The 17751-nt window shown below is 35.5% G+C and overlaps 2 protein-coding genes across 5 annotated transcripts; one reads left to right on the top strand and one right to left on the bottom strand.

The window, feature by feature from the left end:
* Positions 1–284: 284 nt before the first annotated feature.
* On the bottom strand, positions 285–5056 carry LOC113502021 (F-box/WD repeat-containing protein 9-like). Of its 2 annotated transcripts, none has more exons than XM_026883381.1 (6): positions 4879–5056; positions 3430–3576; positions 3020–3352; positions 2633–2901; positions 2004–2544; positions 285–1651 (listed from the first exon to the last, which is right to left on the bottom strand). In XM_026883381.1, the coding sequence occupies exons 2-6, from the start codon at positions 3553–3555 to the stop codon at positions 1565–1567; spliced, it is 1356 nt and encodes a 451-aa protein (XP_026739182.1). In that variant the 5' UTR covers positions 3556–3576; positions 4879–5056; the 3' UTR covers positions 285–1564. The 2 variants fall into 2 exon arrangements, with proteins under 2 accessions (XP_026739182.1, XP_026739183.1); XM_026883382.1 differs by having other exon boundaries at positions 3020–3331; positions 4879–5053.
* A 216-nt stretch (positions 5057–5272) lies between these two features.
* On the top strand, positions 5273–17393 carry LOC113502020 (DNA ligase 4-like). 3 transcript variants are annotated; one of them, XM_026883378.1, is made up of 15 exons: positions 5274–5623; positions 8233–8410; positions 8765–9074; positions 9331–9506; positions 9714–9887; positions 10265–10460; positions 10817–11030; positions 11195–11330; positions 11588–11708; positions 11874–12067; positions 12404–12541; positions 12810–13071; positions 13480–13751; positions 14086–14458; positions 17172–17393. In XM_026883378.1, the coding sequence occupies exons 2-14, from the start codon at positions 8249–8251 to the stop codon at positions 14431–14433; spliced, it is 2703 nt and encodes a 900-aa protein (XP_026739179.1). In that variant the 5' UTR covers positions 5274–5623; positions 8233–8248; the 3' UTR covers positions 14434–14458; positions 17172–17393. The 3 variants fall into 3 exon arrangements, with proteins under 3 accessions (XP_026739181.1, XP_026739179.1, XP_026739180.1); XM_026883380.1 differs by lacking the exon at positions 8233–8410 and having other exon boundaries at positions 5273–7150; XM_026883379.1 differs by lacking the exon at positions 17172–17393 and having other exon boundaries at positions 14086–14534.
* The last annotated feature ends 358 nt before the right edge of the window (positions 17394–17751 follow it).

Here is a 17751-nt window from a genome sequence, read left to right as displayed (position 1 = left end):
TTTTCATAAGCGTAGATACGAGGTAGCCAAGGGAGTGATATGAAAATTCGAATTCGCTATTTCGAAAAAAATGTGTGCGCCAGTTAAAAAACACATCAAGGCGAAAACGTCAAAAAAACGTCTTGGTATCGAAACCCACTGTTGCGAATAGCATATTCCAATCTGAATTTGTCTGGGGATCGCAGGGAAATAGCGTGCGTCGCAATACTATATCTATACTATATCACTCCCGGTAGCCAAAACAATGGCATTGTATTTTTCAATATTCACTGAACACAAACACAAAATCAATATTAACTGCCCGTATTCATTTATGTGTTGAGCCAGTAACAGCCGAGTGAACTGTGTACAGTGTGTACTACAAAACAATTATGAAATTCAATCACACTACGGTCGATTTAAGATTCCATTAATGTCACAGTGTAACCACTAATATGCGCATGGCTACACTTTATGTTCTTTCCTTTGAACATATTTCATACAACATAAAGAGGCAATTTCGAAAAAACAAAGTATATAGGGGAAGCTAACAAACTTGACCGTAGATTAATTAAGTTTTATTGACTTAGACTTTTAAACAGGTAAAATTGGTCAAACTAGGTGCTGGGTTGATGTAAGCAGATTCGGAGAATTCAGTCAATTCATTCCTTGAGAGATCTTTGTTTTTAAGCGTATAGCTTATCATAAAAATTTATAACAGTCACAACATTACCATAACCATATTATTACAATTTGATAGCAATTATAACATTTTGTTTTTGGTTAAAATGTTATCAAAGACGTTTTGGCAAAATTGTTATAATTTTCTTAATACAAATTGTTAGTTTTAACACTAATATAAAACAAATGTTTAGGTAGTCTTTTGGGCAAATGCAAAATCTAATTAAAGGTTAACAGACGTTATTCGTGTACATGAAAGGTGAGGTAACATCATTAGGAATGATAATATAATGATATTAAAGTCAATCATGTAAATTATTGGTTCTGTTATTAGTATTTATTCAAATTGAGATGTGTATGTTAGTACAGGTTTGTTCTTACCAGTGATAAAATAGTTAGCTACTGGCTGGTAAGACAGTATTTTTTTTGGCGCAATAGATACCTGGAAAACGAATCGTTAATCAGGTTAACGATTCGTTTTCCATCTCGTTTAAATAAATACATTGTAACATATACTGAAATATATTAAGTAGGTATTTGTATTTAACATAATGGCAAATACCACTATAGTAGGTCTTTTGTAAAAAAACTGAAACAATAAAGATTTAACAGTTGACAAATAATGAAGTGTTTTTGCTATTAAATGCTAGAAAGTAATGAGACATGATATCACAGTAAGGATTTCTGAGTGAATTATAGCTGTAAAAGCCGTATTACCCATTACAATGGGTTAAACATGAATTGTATTATGTATAAGTACCTAATAACAACACATTTTCGTTAATACCTAATGTTACGACTGGTAACAAAGTTATTAAAATAGAAGGCAATCTCATTTCTTTACCGTCAGACTTTTCATTAGCCAAAGCAGTAACCTCAAGACAATGATCTTTGCTCAAATGGTTCATTGATTGTATCTGTCGTTGGGCACCCAAAACTCCAAAGCTGAGTCACATGTGCCAACTACTAAAACGCCATTCAAGTATCGAAGCTGAAAATAAAACGAGTTTGAGTTAAAATTTATAAGAGCATTGTTAATGTAGTAGTTTATAGGTTTGCGTACAGTTTTTATAAGTAAGAAACTGATACGGCGAACTTTGTTATACCGGGCTAATCTGAACCATCCTCCGCCTCCGCCTCCACAAAAACCCATATAAAAATCATTAGTGCAGTCCAGCCGTTTAGGAAGAGTTCATGATGGCGTGATACATGCATGTATTATAGAATTATAAATATACTTTAATACAAGATCAGAAGACTTTAGACTCTTTTTACAAGGTCAACCTTCACGCTACAAGACATAAAAGAAGAAGAAAGATTGCAAGATATTTTCAATTATTTACCTGAGTGACGTCAAATGTACTGCTCTTCACGTTTGTGTATTCTTGCGGAGGATAGCAGTTATACATGAATTTTATTTCACCTCTGTCCGAACAAACAATCATGTTGCCCTGACTTTGGTAACAGCCCGTTATCTTACTACACGGCTTCGTGATAGGCGGTTCCGGCCAAATCTCATGTGATCTTACGTAAGTGTGGTCTTCAGGGTTAAAAAGGTGCAGGCATCCCTTAGAATCACCAACATAAAGAGCGGATGGACTCCAACTAATACACACAGGATATGCTTTGTCAGTTGGTATCTTTACATCACTCAGTAAGAGTTTCCCAGCTACTCTGTCCCAAACAGCCATCGTTTTATCCTCGCTTAATGACGCGACCATATTATTAAATGTCTGAAGAGCTAAAACAGGCCCTTTGTGTGGTTTATAGGAATAACTTGGATTAGATCCGGCGCGCATATCAAAAGATAATATCTTTTTAGAATACAATCCAGCAATCACCTCATTGCCAACAGAGACTACCGATAAAGCCGACATCCCACATCTGAAATAAGAATACTTATTAACTGACTATTTATCCAAAAGCAACAAGTTACTAAGAGTCAAAAAGTACGATTCTCTGTGGAACTGACCGAAAGGCCTGTTTACATTCGAATCCAGTTTCTAGATCCCACGCTTTTACGGTGTTATCCCACGAAGCGGAATATACCGTAGTCGCAGACTCTATGCTGTCAGCAGCTAAGTCCCACACCCAACCAGCATGTGCGTCGTGTTTAATCTGCTTCGGCTTGGCGTCAGTAAATGTCGTAATATTGTCACTCTCGTTATGTGGAGCTATGTCCAGAACATTCCACAACGCCATTCCGCGATCCCTACCGCCCGATACACACAATTCTCCATTCTGAAATATGTATGTAAACCATATATAAGCAGATTGCATTAGGTCTTGAAAAAAATGATCTAAAACTTGATTCAAGTCTAATTTGATTCTGTGCATTATTGGTTTTAAATGTACTTACGTTAATTAAAAGAACAGTATCCACTGAGGCAAAATGCACATCCTTAACAACAATATGTCTCATTGCTTCCTTAACATTGGTCCACTTCTTCATCTCCACATCCATTTCCACACAGACAACCTCCCAGTCCATTTGTGTTTCTTCCCATATTTTTAAATTCGGTAAAGTTGGGAAACAACCATTAATTTTACTATGTACCCAGTACTTCCATAAATGATCATCAGCTAGGATGTCGTCGAATCTTTGGCATACTTTACTGAGAGTGTACTTTAAAAAATGTGCATCCAGAAATGAGCATATTTTTAATATTATCTGAAAGCAACAAAGTATTTTCTATTACCCCTTAGATGAAACTTAATAGTAAATATTTATGAACGAATGCTATTGAATTAAATGAAAAAATATCATACCTCAACTGGCATATCCAATAATGAAGGTTTGTTGCCATCAACCACGTCGCAAGCTTCTGTATTCGTTTCGAGTTCATTTTCAATATCTGTCAACTGGTCCTTGACTGATTGAAGTATTTCACACATGTCAGCAGAACCCGGATAAAACTGTGAACATACAAGTTTTATTATTTTTTAATTCGCACGACACCATCTAGTCTCAAAGCTCAAGCTTGAGTTATGAGGACTTAATAACTGATAAATGTACTAACAAATTTTTAAATACATACTTAATATAGATCAACTACACCCTGACATAGAACGAATGTTCATTTCATCACACAACATTTGTCCTGGGTGGGAACGCACAACCTCCAGTATAGCTGTCAGGGTAACTATCCACTAGACCAACAGGCCAGTCAGTTGGATGGTAAGCCAAATTATAATGGAAATATATTTTATTTTACCTGATTTTGTAATTCAAAATGTAATGAGATAAAAGCTCTAGAAAAAATAAGGATCAGGCTTAGGACAAATGGCTATAATTATGTTTTACTGGACTCAATAACGCACCATTCTCATTGTCCTTAATTATTATTTTATTAACTGTGAATATCAGTGTAATTCACCAATGAGTTTCTAATATTTGTTCTATTCAGTAGAGTAGCATAGCAATGATAAATTGAAGTGTTTGGCATTAATAAAGCAACTGAGGCAAATGAAGCGAAGTGTGAAGTTTCTTCACTAAATAAGGAAAAAGATATAAAAGAATTTAATTGTGTTATAAATATTTATTATCCATCTACCTTCGATCAGCTACTATCACTGCACTACATTTAAAATCTACAGTGACAATGCAAAAATATGTATTAGTCATGATACAATGTATGCATTAAGTGTATTAGAATGTTAAGATTATGTAATAAAATGTCTGTTTTTGTTTATGTAAATGTTTAATTACAGTTAATTTATATTTATTCAACAAATACAGCAAATAATTATTATTTAATAAAAAAATATGTTAATAATTTCACAGGAATAACTTATGGTAACCTTAAATTTACAATTGTTTTTTTTTTTACCTACACTCAGTATCTCTCTCAACTTTATTTTAATTCACCAGTAATTACAAGAGAAAGTGAAGAATTGATAAGAATAGAGTTAGTTATGAAAATTAAGTTTAAATTATTTGAAACCAATGAAACGGTTAGAATGTTAATTTTATTACATATGTTCATCAAAACAAAGGAATTAAAAAACAAAACAGAATTATCTAGTAAATATTCTAATGCGAATTACAAACGCTATTGAGTACAGGGACTATTTCGTTGTCAAGGATTATTGTAATTCTAAACAAGGGAAGAAACAAGATATGTGCATGTTTACCATAAATAGAAAATTTTAATAAAACGAAACAAAGCTGTAACCCAGATTACTATTTAGAAAATAAAATAAAAATGCTATAATTACCGATTAATACTTGTATTTCTTGTGACGGATATGCAGTCTTAAACTTTACTTTAGTAGGCCTACTATGCACTATCTTGTAAAATTTAAAACAAAACAGAAAAATATACAAGTCACACACAAACTTTATATGTCAGTGTCAGACATCTGTCGCTCGCTGCTCACTGCCGCTGACATGTTTTTAAATTTACAGAACCTGACATAACTTCTGGTATCCATTAATTAATAAACTAATACAAAAAATACCAATCGATTATTAGGGCAATATTAAAAATTTTGCTAGAGAGAAAAAATTGCTTCCATTAATTAAAAGTCCGTTAAAATTAATATACACTTTTTATTTGTACGTCATTGCCACTAAAATAAATAATCTTCCTTGGCTCAATGTTATTGTTATTAATGTCAAAATTGTCAATAAGTCAGAAGTCAGTACTGTACTCAAGAGCCAAGTTGGGCAAGTTGGATTTCCTTTCCGAGAGCATAAAATTTTGGCTATAAATACAATCAGTACGTACACTCCTACATTTCTAGTCAACGACTGAGTATAACTTGCCGACATGATATGATCGAGAATTAATTCGGAAGACACTTGAGACAGCAGACATGATTAACCTCAAAAATATACAAAATTCTGAAAAAGCGGTAGCTTTATAGAACATTATAAAAATATTGGAGTTCAGTGCGACTCAAAACCATTTATTATCCAGAGTTAAATTAAAAGAATCCTGCAAAATCAGTTTTGCTACAAGTAAGTAAACATAGAGACACGAACATAAATTATAAGATAAACATAAACATAACAGTCTCACGACATAATACGCAGAATTGACTTTTAGAAATAGTAATAAATAAATAAGCAATTATGGAGGTGGAAAAAGATTTAACCAGTAAATTCTTGAGTGGCGAAATGTCTTTCGCCGAGTACTCGAACGAATGGTACAACATCGAAGATGAGGAGGACATAGATGAAATAAATAAGAAAAACGATGGCGAACCTTTCATATTAACTGAAAAAGGTAGTAGACGCCGTAAATTTGCTCGACTGCCGCCTGGCCTGTTAGGTTTGATGGGTGAAGCAAACTTGCGTTTTGTCAGAGGAGATAGAGACACAGCGGAAAAAATGTGTCACGAAATTATAAAGCAGTTTCCGACTGCTCCAGAGCCTTATCAAACTCTAGCTCAACTGTATGAACATGACAGTGAGAAATCACTACAGTTTTCATTGCTTGCGGCTCATCTGAGCCCTCCTGATGCCAATGAATGGTTGAGGCTTGCTGCCATATCGAAAGAAAGAAATGATGTTAAACAAGAAATGATTTGTTACACACAAGCTATAGCAGATGATCCACATACCTTTGAAAATCACATGAAACGACTTGACCTCCTTGATAAATTAGAGGCTCTAGAATATCCAATACAGACCTTAAAGATCACAAAACTTAAATGCTATCACAAGATAGTTACTTCTTTACCTCCACAAGAAGGGGAGACTATAATGAAATATGCTAAAATGGCAGTAACTCAGTACCATAATAACAATGAAATGGAGAGGGCACTTGCAGTAATGACTTCAGCTTATAAAAAGTGCTCATCTCTGTTCACTTTAGAAGATCTCAATATATTTTTAGAATTATTAATTGGGCAGAAACAGTTCCAGACATGTATTGAAATATTTGTTGAAAATGCTGGTGTTGAAATTGAAGCTGAAATAGTAACTGTTAAAAATTCTGAAGGTAGAATAGAAGAACAGACAAACTATTTAAAATGCACAATTCCTAATTCTTTGCCAATAGATTTAAAAAGTAAACTTTTAGTGTGTTTTATATATCTTGGTGCTATTAATTTGGTACAAATATTGTTAAAAGATTTCTTGGAAAATAATGTGGAAAAGGCTGGTGATTTGTACATGGATATAGAAGAGGCTCTTTCTTCCATGGGTCATCATGAATTGGCCATACAACTTTTAGAACCACTAGTCCAAAATATTAGCTTTGATCTTGGAGCAGTGTGGCTTAAACATGCAGAATGTTTGTATAAGCTAGGAAGAGATGATGAGGCTGTCAGTTCATACTATAAAGTGTTAAAACATGCCCCACAGCATCCTGATGCAAGGAGAAAGCTATTTACCATACTGGAGAAACAAGGACAAATTGATGAAGCTTTAAACATTTTGGAACAAGATTTCAAATATGTGGTTAGTGCAAATCTTCTTTACGAACAATGTATGGCTCTAAAAAAATACCAAAAATGGCTTAAATATCTAGAAACTGGTGAAGCTTTACTTTCAAAGACATTTGTCAGGTTTACACATCAAGAGGAATTAAACATGGCATGCAAAAACAGATGTGGAATTGATCTGATTCATAATTTTCGGACAATGCGAGGAGAGAACCAATATCACGAAAATGACATTCATTTTGATGAGGATGAAACATTCAAATTAACTCCTCAAGAAGAATGGGATTTCTTTATTGAAATGTTAAATATTGCCTGTAATTTTAAGCAATATTTCACAATGCAAAGATTGACATTTGGAGCAATGATGTCTAAAAGCCTGGCTTCTCATAGGGTTGACATTGAATTTTATTGCTTACAGGCTTGTCTTTTAAGCAATGATAACCAGAATGCATTCCGTTTTATAAGAGAATTTGCTCAGAAACACCCAAGTTCTCGCTCATGGAATTTATTGAACCTTGTCATCAACTATATTGATAGAAACACCCACTCAAAATTTCTCTTGAGATTGTTCCAAAGAGAAAGTAATCATGTTGTTAAAAATCTTTTCTTGGGTAACAATTTTCTCATATCTGGGAGATATTTAGTAGCTCTGAAGTATTACTTGGAATATCAAGAAAAGTGCAGAGACCCTTTGTCTGCATTGTTAATTGCTATAACGATTTTTGTAATGGCGGCACAAAGAACTGTGGACAAACATCATAATCTCATTCTCCAGGGCATGGCTTATATGCAAACTTATTGTAATTTAAGAAAATGTGATCAAGAAACTAATTATAACATGGGAAGGGTATATCATATGTTAAATATAAATAACCTCGCTATTGAGTACTATGAAAGAGCACTTGCATGTGGGAGTGTTGCAGAATGTCAGCAGCATGGAGTATTAGATCTTACAAAGGAGGCTGCATTCAACTTGTATTTGCTGTATAAAGATCATTCACCTATAATGGCTAAGAAATACTTGTCAAACTATCTCGTTATTTAAGAAATAAACTTGTTTAAATATTATATGGTAGTCATGTTATTATTCTTCCTATTTACATTATTGATAAGTAATACTTTCCAGCCAGTTGCTTTCCAGACATTTGCACTAGAATTAAATTATTTTCTTTGTTTTAGGGAATAGCTAGTTATAATGGCCAATGAAGTACCAGCCAATGAGATTAAGTTTGAAAAGCTATGTAATCTTTTTGAACAATTGCACAAGAAGAAAAGGCCAAAACAAGAACAAGATAAAATTTTAAGCAATTTTTTTAATGAGTTTAAAACAAATACCTCAAAAATAGCAGGCATAAAGGTGATTAAACTCTTCTTACTTATACTTAAATTCATAGTAAAAATAATTTATTTTATTTTAATGTAAACCTATGACACTTAATTCTGGATAATTAATATTATTATTAAAGTTTAAGTAACATTGACACATGCGTAAGGCATATTCAGAGTAATTAACTATTGCTGACTGATTTATAAATAAGTAGACAAGTAGTTACAACAATAATAAACAATATTCAACCATAGCCCTTAGAAATAAAGTTTGAATAAACGAAAATTAACCTTATCTCCTTGAATTAAGAGCTATTTTAAGTTTTCTATTATTGTTCAGACTTCATATTTTCACCCTTTCATGTCTAATTCATAAATATTTCAGAATGCATCCTTTTATCCGATTCTTCGACTGCTATTGCCAGAAGACGACAGAGAAAGAAATGCGTATAATTTAGCGGAAAGTAAATTAGGTGTTTTACTCGTTAAAGTATTGTCGCTATGTAAAAATTCAAGAGATGCCCAGAAATTACTGAATCATAGATCAGTTAGTACGTCGCAAGATAATGACTTTGCTGGTGTCGCTAGTTTGGTTTTGAAAAGCAGACTGACTTCAGTAGCAAGCAACTTCACGGTTGGAGATATCAATAGTATCTTAGACAAAATCGCCAATGCCGAGGTGGGAAAGAAAGCGTGTGAGTATCGAATATTATTGACATGTAGTTTTAAGCTATACAAAAACATAAAATTGTCGAACTAGTTCTTGATTCAGAGTTAGTTTGACCCCCATTTCAGTGTAGACAGGTGTTCTTAATAAACAGAAAAAAAGTTTTTTTTTATACTAGTTCTATACTGCAAAACACCGAATTGTGCTGTTTGTAAATCAGATTTAGTTCAACGGCCTACTTTAGGTATTAAGAGTTAGTTGTTGAAATATTTTTTTGTTTTTAGCTGTCTATGATGATATTTTTAGTCACGTTATAAAGGAAACGAATAGTATTCAATTGAAATGGTTTCTGAGGCTAATCCTCAAAGACTTGAAAATTGGTATGGGGCGCAATCGCATACTGGCCTTGTTTCATCCCGACGCTCCGGAACATTATGAAAAATTTTCTCTGTTATCAAAGGTAAAAAAAAAAATGAATTTAATCGTTGAATCAGCAAATAATCAAACTTCAAGTTGGAGGATTTTATAAACATCAGCCTACAGCATATTTTTCTTTCGATGGTTTAGCATTTCAGAGATTTTTGAGTTTTTTTTGGAATTAGCCTTTGACTGCTTCACAAGCACTACAAGTAGTTAACCGTAGGTATTTATGATGAATATTTTCCAGTTATGTGAAGAAATTGATGACGATGAAGCTCGTTCAAAAAGTCTCGGTATACAGATGTATTTAGCCGTGAACCCAATGCTTTCCGAACGGCTTAATGTAAGAGATGTTGCTAAACAACTCTCTGCGAACAAAACATACCAGATTGAAGATAAGTTTGACGGTGAAAGGTTTCAGGTACGCCTTCCTAAATTACTGTTAGGTCTATGTATTTATTCAAATAAGTTGCTTTAATAATTTTAAGCCATAAAATATTTCAACCATAGTTTGAATTGATTACTAAGTTTATGTTTTTTATTAGCTGCCATAATAACCGGAAAAGGTATCGTAATTTGGTGTAACAGTTTTTTCAAGTTTGCTGTTCAATAGTTCTGAGTCTTATCAAACCAAGCTGGACTTTGACTCGGACTTGCTTGCAAATGTTCTGAATTCTTGGATTATTTTTGCTATGTTTGTTGCTATTTTGTTTGCACCAATTGTGGTTGAGACATTTTCAACTTGATTAAAGTAATTGAAGTGGTTTGTTAAAATATTTTTATATGTTTTAAAACCAGATTCACATGGAGAATGGAAGATTCGAATATTTCTCTAGAAGAGGGTTTTGCTTTACTAGTACTTATGGAAGCACTTATGACTCGGGCCTACTCACTCCTTTCCTGAAGGATTGCTTTAAGTCAAATGTCAGTAGCTTTATTTTAGACGGTGAGATGATGGGCTGGCATAAGAAAAATCAGTGTTTCGGGTCCAAAGGTAAAGATTGTGTACTAGACAGTTTTGCTGTAGTTACTATAGGCACATATACGCATAGCAAGTGGTACCTACCTACTATACAGCCCTATTAAAGTTTCCGTCATGAAGTTCTGCTGCAATTAGAGTCAAACAACACAGAAACGAATAGATATTCAATATAACTTGTATACTGGAAAGAACTATGAGGACTCTACACAATTTCTTCCACATTTTTCCAATTTTTTAGCTGATTTCCGCGTAAGATTTGCAGATCTAAGCCTATCATCTCGTTCTTGGATTACCTCTGCTTTTTCGTTTCTTTACAACTATAACTTAATATATTAACGTTAAATACTTATTGCGTTACATTTTTCCAGGAATGTCTTTTGATGTAAAAAAGATAACAGACAATTCAAAATTTCGCCCTTGTTTCTGCGCATTTGATATTCTATATTACAACGGCAAATCTCTGGTAGGATCACCGGAGAAAGGTGGGCTTCCTCTTAACGAGAGGCTTCGTATATTGGATGACCTATTTGTAAATGTGACTGGTGTGATACAACATAGCAAGAGGCAAATAGTCAGACATGGGTAAGTGAATTATTTTGCTGGAAATTGTATGTAGGAAAAGATGGACAAACCAGGATCCGGGAATTACCGATGGATGACTCAGGATGCCTCAATAATTATTATTTTAAGAACATATCGGTAGACAAGAGTTAAATATGTTCCTCTTTCACGGTTTTTCTTTGCAGGCAGTTATTAACCGACATACTGGATGCCTTAAACAAGGCTATAGAGAATCAAGACGAAGGTATCGTGGTCAAGGATATAGAATCTTACTACTTTCCTAATCGTCGCAACATGGGGTGGTACAAAGTCAAACCAGAGGTAAGATTCAAGGCGAAGGTAGAGGAGTTACTACGTTACTGCTTCGAAAATAAAGTCGTAAACACAATACTCTTGCTCAGACAATATTTATAAGGAACTCTTGACGTGAGTGTAACAATCGCACTTCTATGATTCTATGCCACTGCCAAAGTGACTCTATTTTCTTACCTGGACGAACTATTTTTGAAAGAGTCGAGTCACCCTTTACCCGTTACTTTGTTTGTAAGCTAAAATACTGTACTTTTGTTCCATTTTAGTACACTGAAGGCACGATGACGGATTTGGACCTCGTCATCATCGGGGCAGATGAAGCTGAGAACAAGAGACAAGGGCGCGCCAAGAGTTTCCTGGTTGCATGCGCTGATGGCGGGGAACCTGGTAAGTTTCTGCCAGTTTTTAATTAAAAGGTTTGATTTTGATCTTGGGTCTCTTTGTGCATCTGACTTAAATGTTTGTGAAACTCCCCGCGACACAAGCATTAAATTCATTGGTGCGGGAGTCGCTTTTTTCTTTCAAAATATCGTCACCAAATTCTACGTCCAGGTCAAATGCCAGAACGATGGGTGTCCGTCGGTCGCGTATCAATTGGCCTTTCATTCGACGAACGCGAGCGCATATGTACTGCTCTAGAACGAAGCTGGACCCCTTACAAACAGAAACCCGCACCTCCGCACCTCGTCTTTAATAAAGAGAAGCCAGATTTCTGGGTTTTGCCTGAAGATTCCATCGTTTTAACGGTAACATAATTATTCTTATTTATAAAATACATACTTTTCTTTCGCTTTCTTGGAATTTAATCCAATTTATGGAGTAAGCTATTAAAGATTGCCAAAATTAGCAGTGTGATTGCCTTTCATCCGTCACAAAACTTAATATAGGTATATTTATTTCAAAGTAAATTTTGGGTTTCCCCCAAATCTTTATTCTTCTCTACATGAGAAGAGATCCCCGTCTATGATTGGAAAATTAACAGTCAAAGTTGTATGGTATTGAAGTAAATTATTATTATTACTACCTCGGATCCCTTCTTGAAATAAGTATTATCCTTAAAAGTGAAATTTGTTTTCGTAAAGGTTCGTGCATCAGAGTTAATTCGTAGTGTAGGCTTCGGCACTGACTACACACTTCGGTTCCCGCGCGTCGAGCAAGTGCGAGAGGACAAACCTATTCAAGACATTATGAAATTAAATGAGTTCAATGAACTTAGTGCCGTAAGTATATCGTCAGGTTAATAGAAACCTCAAAATTTTTATTCGCGTGGTATGAAAACACATACGTTTTCGTATGCGTGGTCTAGTTAGCAATAATTTCGATACATTTTAAATAAGTAAACAAAATGAGCGTCACGTCAAAAATTATAAAAAAATACTTTACCTATATTATAAATTTAGAGTTAATGAGTAATGTTAATTGACCATTTACTACCTTTTCATGTCTACTTCTTTTTTAGCAACAGTTAAAAAAATCTTGTTTTTACAGAACAAAGGGGCTGTCGTAAAGTTAAGTACGAATCAAATAAACGGAGATCTAATTGGGGAAGTAAAGCCACGAGCTAAGCGTAAGGCGCAGGCTCCACAAGTTCCGGAACAGTTCCTGGTTACATCGCATGGAGACGTCGAAGTTACCTCCAAGGCTTTAATGGGAAGAAAAATATGTATACTGTCTGAAGATGAGGACTGCAAGAGGCCGGAGTTAGGCAGGATAGTGGAGTCGCATGGAGGGAAGGTGGTGGCTAATAGAGGTAATGAACTGAATTTATATGATCAATCTTAGGTAGCCTACGTATGAACGTCCTAGCATTAGATAGTTTATATTGTCTGTGACTTTAATTTTTTGAAGAATTTCTGCTGTGCTTTAATTATTCAGCCTATAAATGTTCGACTGCAGGCCTCTTTTCATATAAGTATTAATTTATTAACGTGTTCGAGGATCCAAAATTTTAATTTTCTTATTGATAACGTGTAACATAGTTAACGAAATATTTTCTGAATGTACATAACAAAAGCTGATGAAGCAATCACCCTTTTGTCCATCATCACTCATGATGATGATATGACCAGATTATGTATAGGTTTAACTGTACTGACCTCTTAAGTAATGGCATTACACAATGCGCGAATTAGGTAAGCGAGTTCTCTATTCTCAAAAGGTCCAGACACGTGGTGTTGCATCGCTGGTCGAATGACGAAGCACGTGCGGGCTATAGTTGAGTCCGGAACCACTGACGTCATCAGTACAGCTTGGCTCCGATCTCTACCGGCCAGTGACACCTTAGTTTCACACTCTCCAATGGATATGTTGGCTCTCAAGCCTAAAACCAGACTGGAGTTAGCCAAGGACTACGATGCTTTCGGTGATAAGTATAAAGAAATGATAGATGAAAATACATTGAGAAGGTGTTTCGAGAAAATGGAAAAAGATGTGAGTATTATGAACTAACTATGTAATTTTAGATATGTTATGAAGCGCATATGAGGAAAAAAGTAAAAGCACACAAAATATCTTGTTCCTTTTCACTTTGCCTTGTCATTCCATATTTTTCTACCAGTGGTACTATCATCAAAGTCATCACCTCTCAAAGTAATATTATTGCAGTTGTGGGAAAGAGACGTCGCTCTACGCACTGTAGCGTGCTGTTACGTTCACACGACTGTAGTAGTAGTACTTTAACAGATGGCGCTACCTCCCGTACCTACCTTATTGAACAAAAGTCTTTTTTTCTGCTCTTTTACTACCATACATAACTTATTTTCAGATACAAGTTCGACTCACGAGAAAAGAAATGCTTGCCTTAGACAAGGAGCTCTTTGGTAAAAACAACCCGCATTCATTCTTACGGCCGTGCTCCATACATATGATAGACCAGAACAGCTTAAGTGCGATATTAGCAAAGATGTATGGAGCTGCTGTATACGACCTCCCATTCGTTTTCTGTACTCATATCGTAGTACCTAATACGACGGATAAAGAAATAATTGAAGATCTGAAAATGAAATATGAGTTGAAAGATAGTGTTTTAATAGTCAGTGAAGATTGGCTTGAGGCCTGCTTTACACGGATGGAGCTTGTTTTAGAAACTCCATTCTTGGTACAAACGTCATGATATTACATAGGAAAGGTGTATATACATATTGTTAACGAAACCTCCTTTTCAAAGTGAAACCTCCTTCAAGATCCTTAGTGAAACCTCTTTCGAACCTGGGATTTGACAAGCAGTCCGCTATAAAAGACGGAGCGCTCTTAGCAACGCTCTCTCCGGTGTCAGCTGGCTTCGCTGGAACATCTCCGTGACCTTCGTTGTATTTATTCAGCATAGCAGCCATATTGTTATTTCGATAATTGCCATTCATACCTATTCCTTTGCAGTAATTAGAGTTTGATGTATTAACTTTAAGTTATCTTTGTAATGATTGGGTTTAATTGTTTGTGACGTAACCGTGCTTGCTTTTTAAAAACCTGTCCTCACTTCTGGTTTCTAAGATCAGAAGTGGGATAGACCACGTGCTTTGTGCTGTTTGTGCCATCTGTTTTCAGTTAAAGTAAAGGATTTGTTGAATTTCATCTAATTACTGCAAATTTTATTTTTGACTGTGCCACGAGTATCGGTGAGCTTTTTATTTTTATTCTGCTTTTCCCGAGACATGCCCGAACGTTTGAAAAAGTGTTAAAAACTAAAACGATTCGCGTCGATCGTGTCGTAATTGTTCTCGCACGTTGAGAAGTAGATCGTTTTATCATCGCATAAACACCATGAGCGTTCTCGTGCGTACCTCGCCTCGTACCTTGATTCTAAACATCGTTATGTGTTCCGTAGTCCATGAAGTGGTCATAGACGTTGTGATAACTCATAGAGCTGCCGTGATTCCACGCGTGATCGGGCCTTAGGTTGAATATTAGCTCGTTGAGGTTATGTGTAACATTTAAATAAGTTCATGACATATGCCGAAAGTCTCTTTTGCGTTTTATACCAAAAAGGTTTGTCTGACGATCTGAAAGTTGCAATAATAGTCAGAGGTATTAATTACTGATACTCGAATAAGGGCTGCTGCGACGAATGCGAAACTTAAAATAACAGACTTAGTTGAATTTTTGTTAGTACCTATGTGTCATGAAGGACTTGATTTGTTGTCAAGTTTTGAGTACTGTCACGAATGCTGGTTTTTCTTCGGTTAATTTAAAAATATTTCTTTCGTAGATACTGAAATACATTACTTTGGACGTTTTGTTGATAATGGTCAGGAGCGGCCGAGCTCAAGAAAAATTGAGGCGCTGGTAGGCTTCTACACAAGTATCATGCTCTATAGTGTGTGACCTAACACTTGACAACCGTAACCCTAATCGAGAAGCATTTATGTCTCCAGGAGACAGCGTGCCTCAGAATTGTTTACAGACAATCAGCGGCGTTAATACGTCTACACCAACCAGAACAACCACGAGCGTACGCTGCTGGCGACTCTGTAGAAGGCTTCGTGGAGCGCAGCAAAGCTGTACTCTGGCATGCGGGAGCCCTGTAAGTTCCTACGTGTACAGCTACATCACCGCTGCGAGCTGGAACTGCTGGCTGGTTCGGCTACGGCTGCCGGGCGTATGGTGCTCTGGCGCGGCGAGTCACGCTGGACGCATGGTGTGCTGTCTCCGAGAATGCGGAGCAACATTAAGACTTCTGTTTGGCTTGGACCTCTGGTTCACAGCTTCTGTTTGGTCTGAGCCTTTGGCTTATGGCTTCTGTATGGCCTGGACCTCTGGTTTATGGCTTCTGTTTGGCCTGAGCTTCTAGTTCATGGCTTCTGTTTGGTCTGAGCATCTGGCTTATGGCTTCTGTTTGGCCTGGACCTTATGGTTCATGGCTTCTGTTTGGTCTAAGCCTCTGGCTTATGGCTTCTGTTTGGCCTGGACCTTTTGGTTCATGGCTTCTGTTTGGTCTGAACCCCTGGCTTATGGCTTCTGTTTGGCCTGGACCTACAGTTCATGGCTTCCGATCTGGTTAAGTATATCAGCTTCAATACCATCTGTTTATCTTGGCTAGCATTCTACACAATGGAAGTTAGGAATTTCATTGCTTGGAATGTTACTAAGCTTCATTTACATTTTAATTTTAAGAATCACTGATTTTGCTGTGCAATATTTTTAAGTCTTAGCTTTTAAGTTTATTTACTTTTAAGAATCATTGATTTTGCTGTGCAATATTTTTAAGTCATAGCTTTTAAGTTCACCATTTCAATAACGTTCCTGAAATCTTTATGTTCGCTTGTTGGGTACTTGATGGTGGGAGTGCACGCTCACTATCGCGTACTTAACAAAATCACTTCAAATGGTTTCTGTTTTCCAGCTTCGACACAAGTGTCGCAAGAAAACAAATGTTTAGTATGTGTTGTTGTCATTTTGCAGATGATTATTTCTAGTCTGAGAGCGATAGCAGTCTGGTGATGCTTGAGATAGTGAAGACTCCAAGCAAGATGCGGTCGAGGACGCCTCGCTGTCAGGAACGGCCGTGTTAACGAAACCTCCTTTTCAAAGTGAAACCTCCTTCAAGATCCTTAGTGAAACCTCTTTCGAACCTGGGATTTGACAAGCAGTCCGCTATAAAAGACGGAGCGCTCTTAGCAACGCTCTCTCCGGTGTCAGCTGGCTTCGCTGGAACATCTCCGTGACCTTCGTTGTATTTATTCAGCATAGCAGCCATATTGTTATTTCGATAATTGCCATTCATACCTATTCCTTTGCAGTAATTAGAGTTTGATGTATTAACTTTAAGTTATCTTTGTAATGATTGGGTTTAATTGTTTGTGACGTAACCGTGCTTGCTTTTTAAAAACCTGTCCTCACTTCTGGTTTCTAAGAATATATATTTACCTTTATTTTAAGTTATGTCTTTTTTATGCTTTTCAAAGACAAGTTCTTAATTGCGATGTGCTATTTTACAAATTAATAGTATTTTTACCGTTTCTTTTGAATATTGTACGACGTAGGTATATAATTTTCTATATATTTTTGATTTCCATCTTCGAACAGTACTTGTAATTTAGATGAGATATAAGTAATGTACTGGATTATTTCCACAAATACCGTCCTTAATTACCTGGTCAAATGTTTATTATTAGGTATGTCATGTACCTACCTATGATATGACTTAATTAAGGGTTAATTGATAATTCTTGCATAATTATAATGGGCTATCTAATAATAAGGTACCATTTAGGTGCTTACGTGTATTCGTAAAATCAACGTTATCTACTTTTTAATAATGTAAAGTCTTATAATAAAATGTTATTTTATTATTTCATGATGAAATAAAATGAAAATATTCTATATTTTTAAAAAGACTTTTATTAACAAGTACCCATAGAACTTGCATACCTAGCTATTAATTTTATGTGTTATTGTAAAGCTCCGAAGTAAGGTAAATCCTAAGATTGATCAA

This window comes from Trichoplusia ni, chromosome 16 (assembly GCF_003590095.1).
Source record: "Trichoplusia ni isolate ovarian cell line Hi5 chromosome 16, tn1, whole genome shotgun sequence".
NCBI lineage: Eukaryota > Metazoa > Arthropoda > Insecta > Lepidoptera > Noctuidae > Trichoplusia > Trichoplusia ni.
Note: the sequence above shows the minus strand (reverse complement) of the source record. Positions and strands in the feature narration are given on the sequence as shown.

Bases quoted from the DNA above. Each gene is read 5' to 3' on its own strand.
- LOC113502021 (XM_026883381.1), bottom strand. From the start codon at position 3,555: ATGTGTGAAATACTTCAATCAGTCAAGGACCAGTTGACAGATATTGAA. The intron at 3,353-3,429 runs GTATGATATTTT...AAGGGGTAATAG, and splicing joins TATTGGATATGCCAGTTGAG to AAAATACTTTGTTGCTTTCA. The intron at 1,652-2,003 runs GTAAATAATTGA...TTTTATTTTCAG, and splicing joins GTACATTTGACGTCACTCAG to CTTCGATACTTGAATGGCGT.
- LOC113502020 (XM_026883380.1), top strand. From the start codon at position 5,738: ATGGAGGTGGAAAAAGATTTAACCAGTAAATTCTTGAGTGGCGAAATG. The intron at 9,075-9,330 runs GTGAGTATCGAA...TTTTGTTTTTAG, and splicing joins CGAGGTGGGAAAGAAAGCGT to CTGTCTATGATGATATTTTT. The intron at 11,709-11,873 runs GTAAGTTTCTGC...TTCTACGTCCAG, and splicing joins CGCTGATGGCGGGGAACCTG to GTCAAATGCCAGAACGATGG.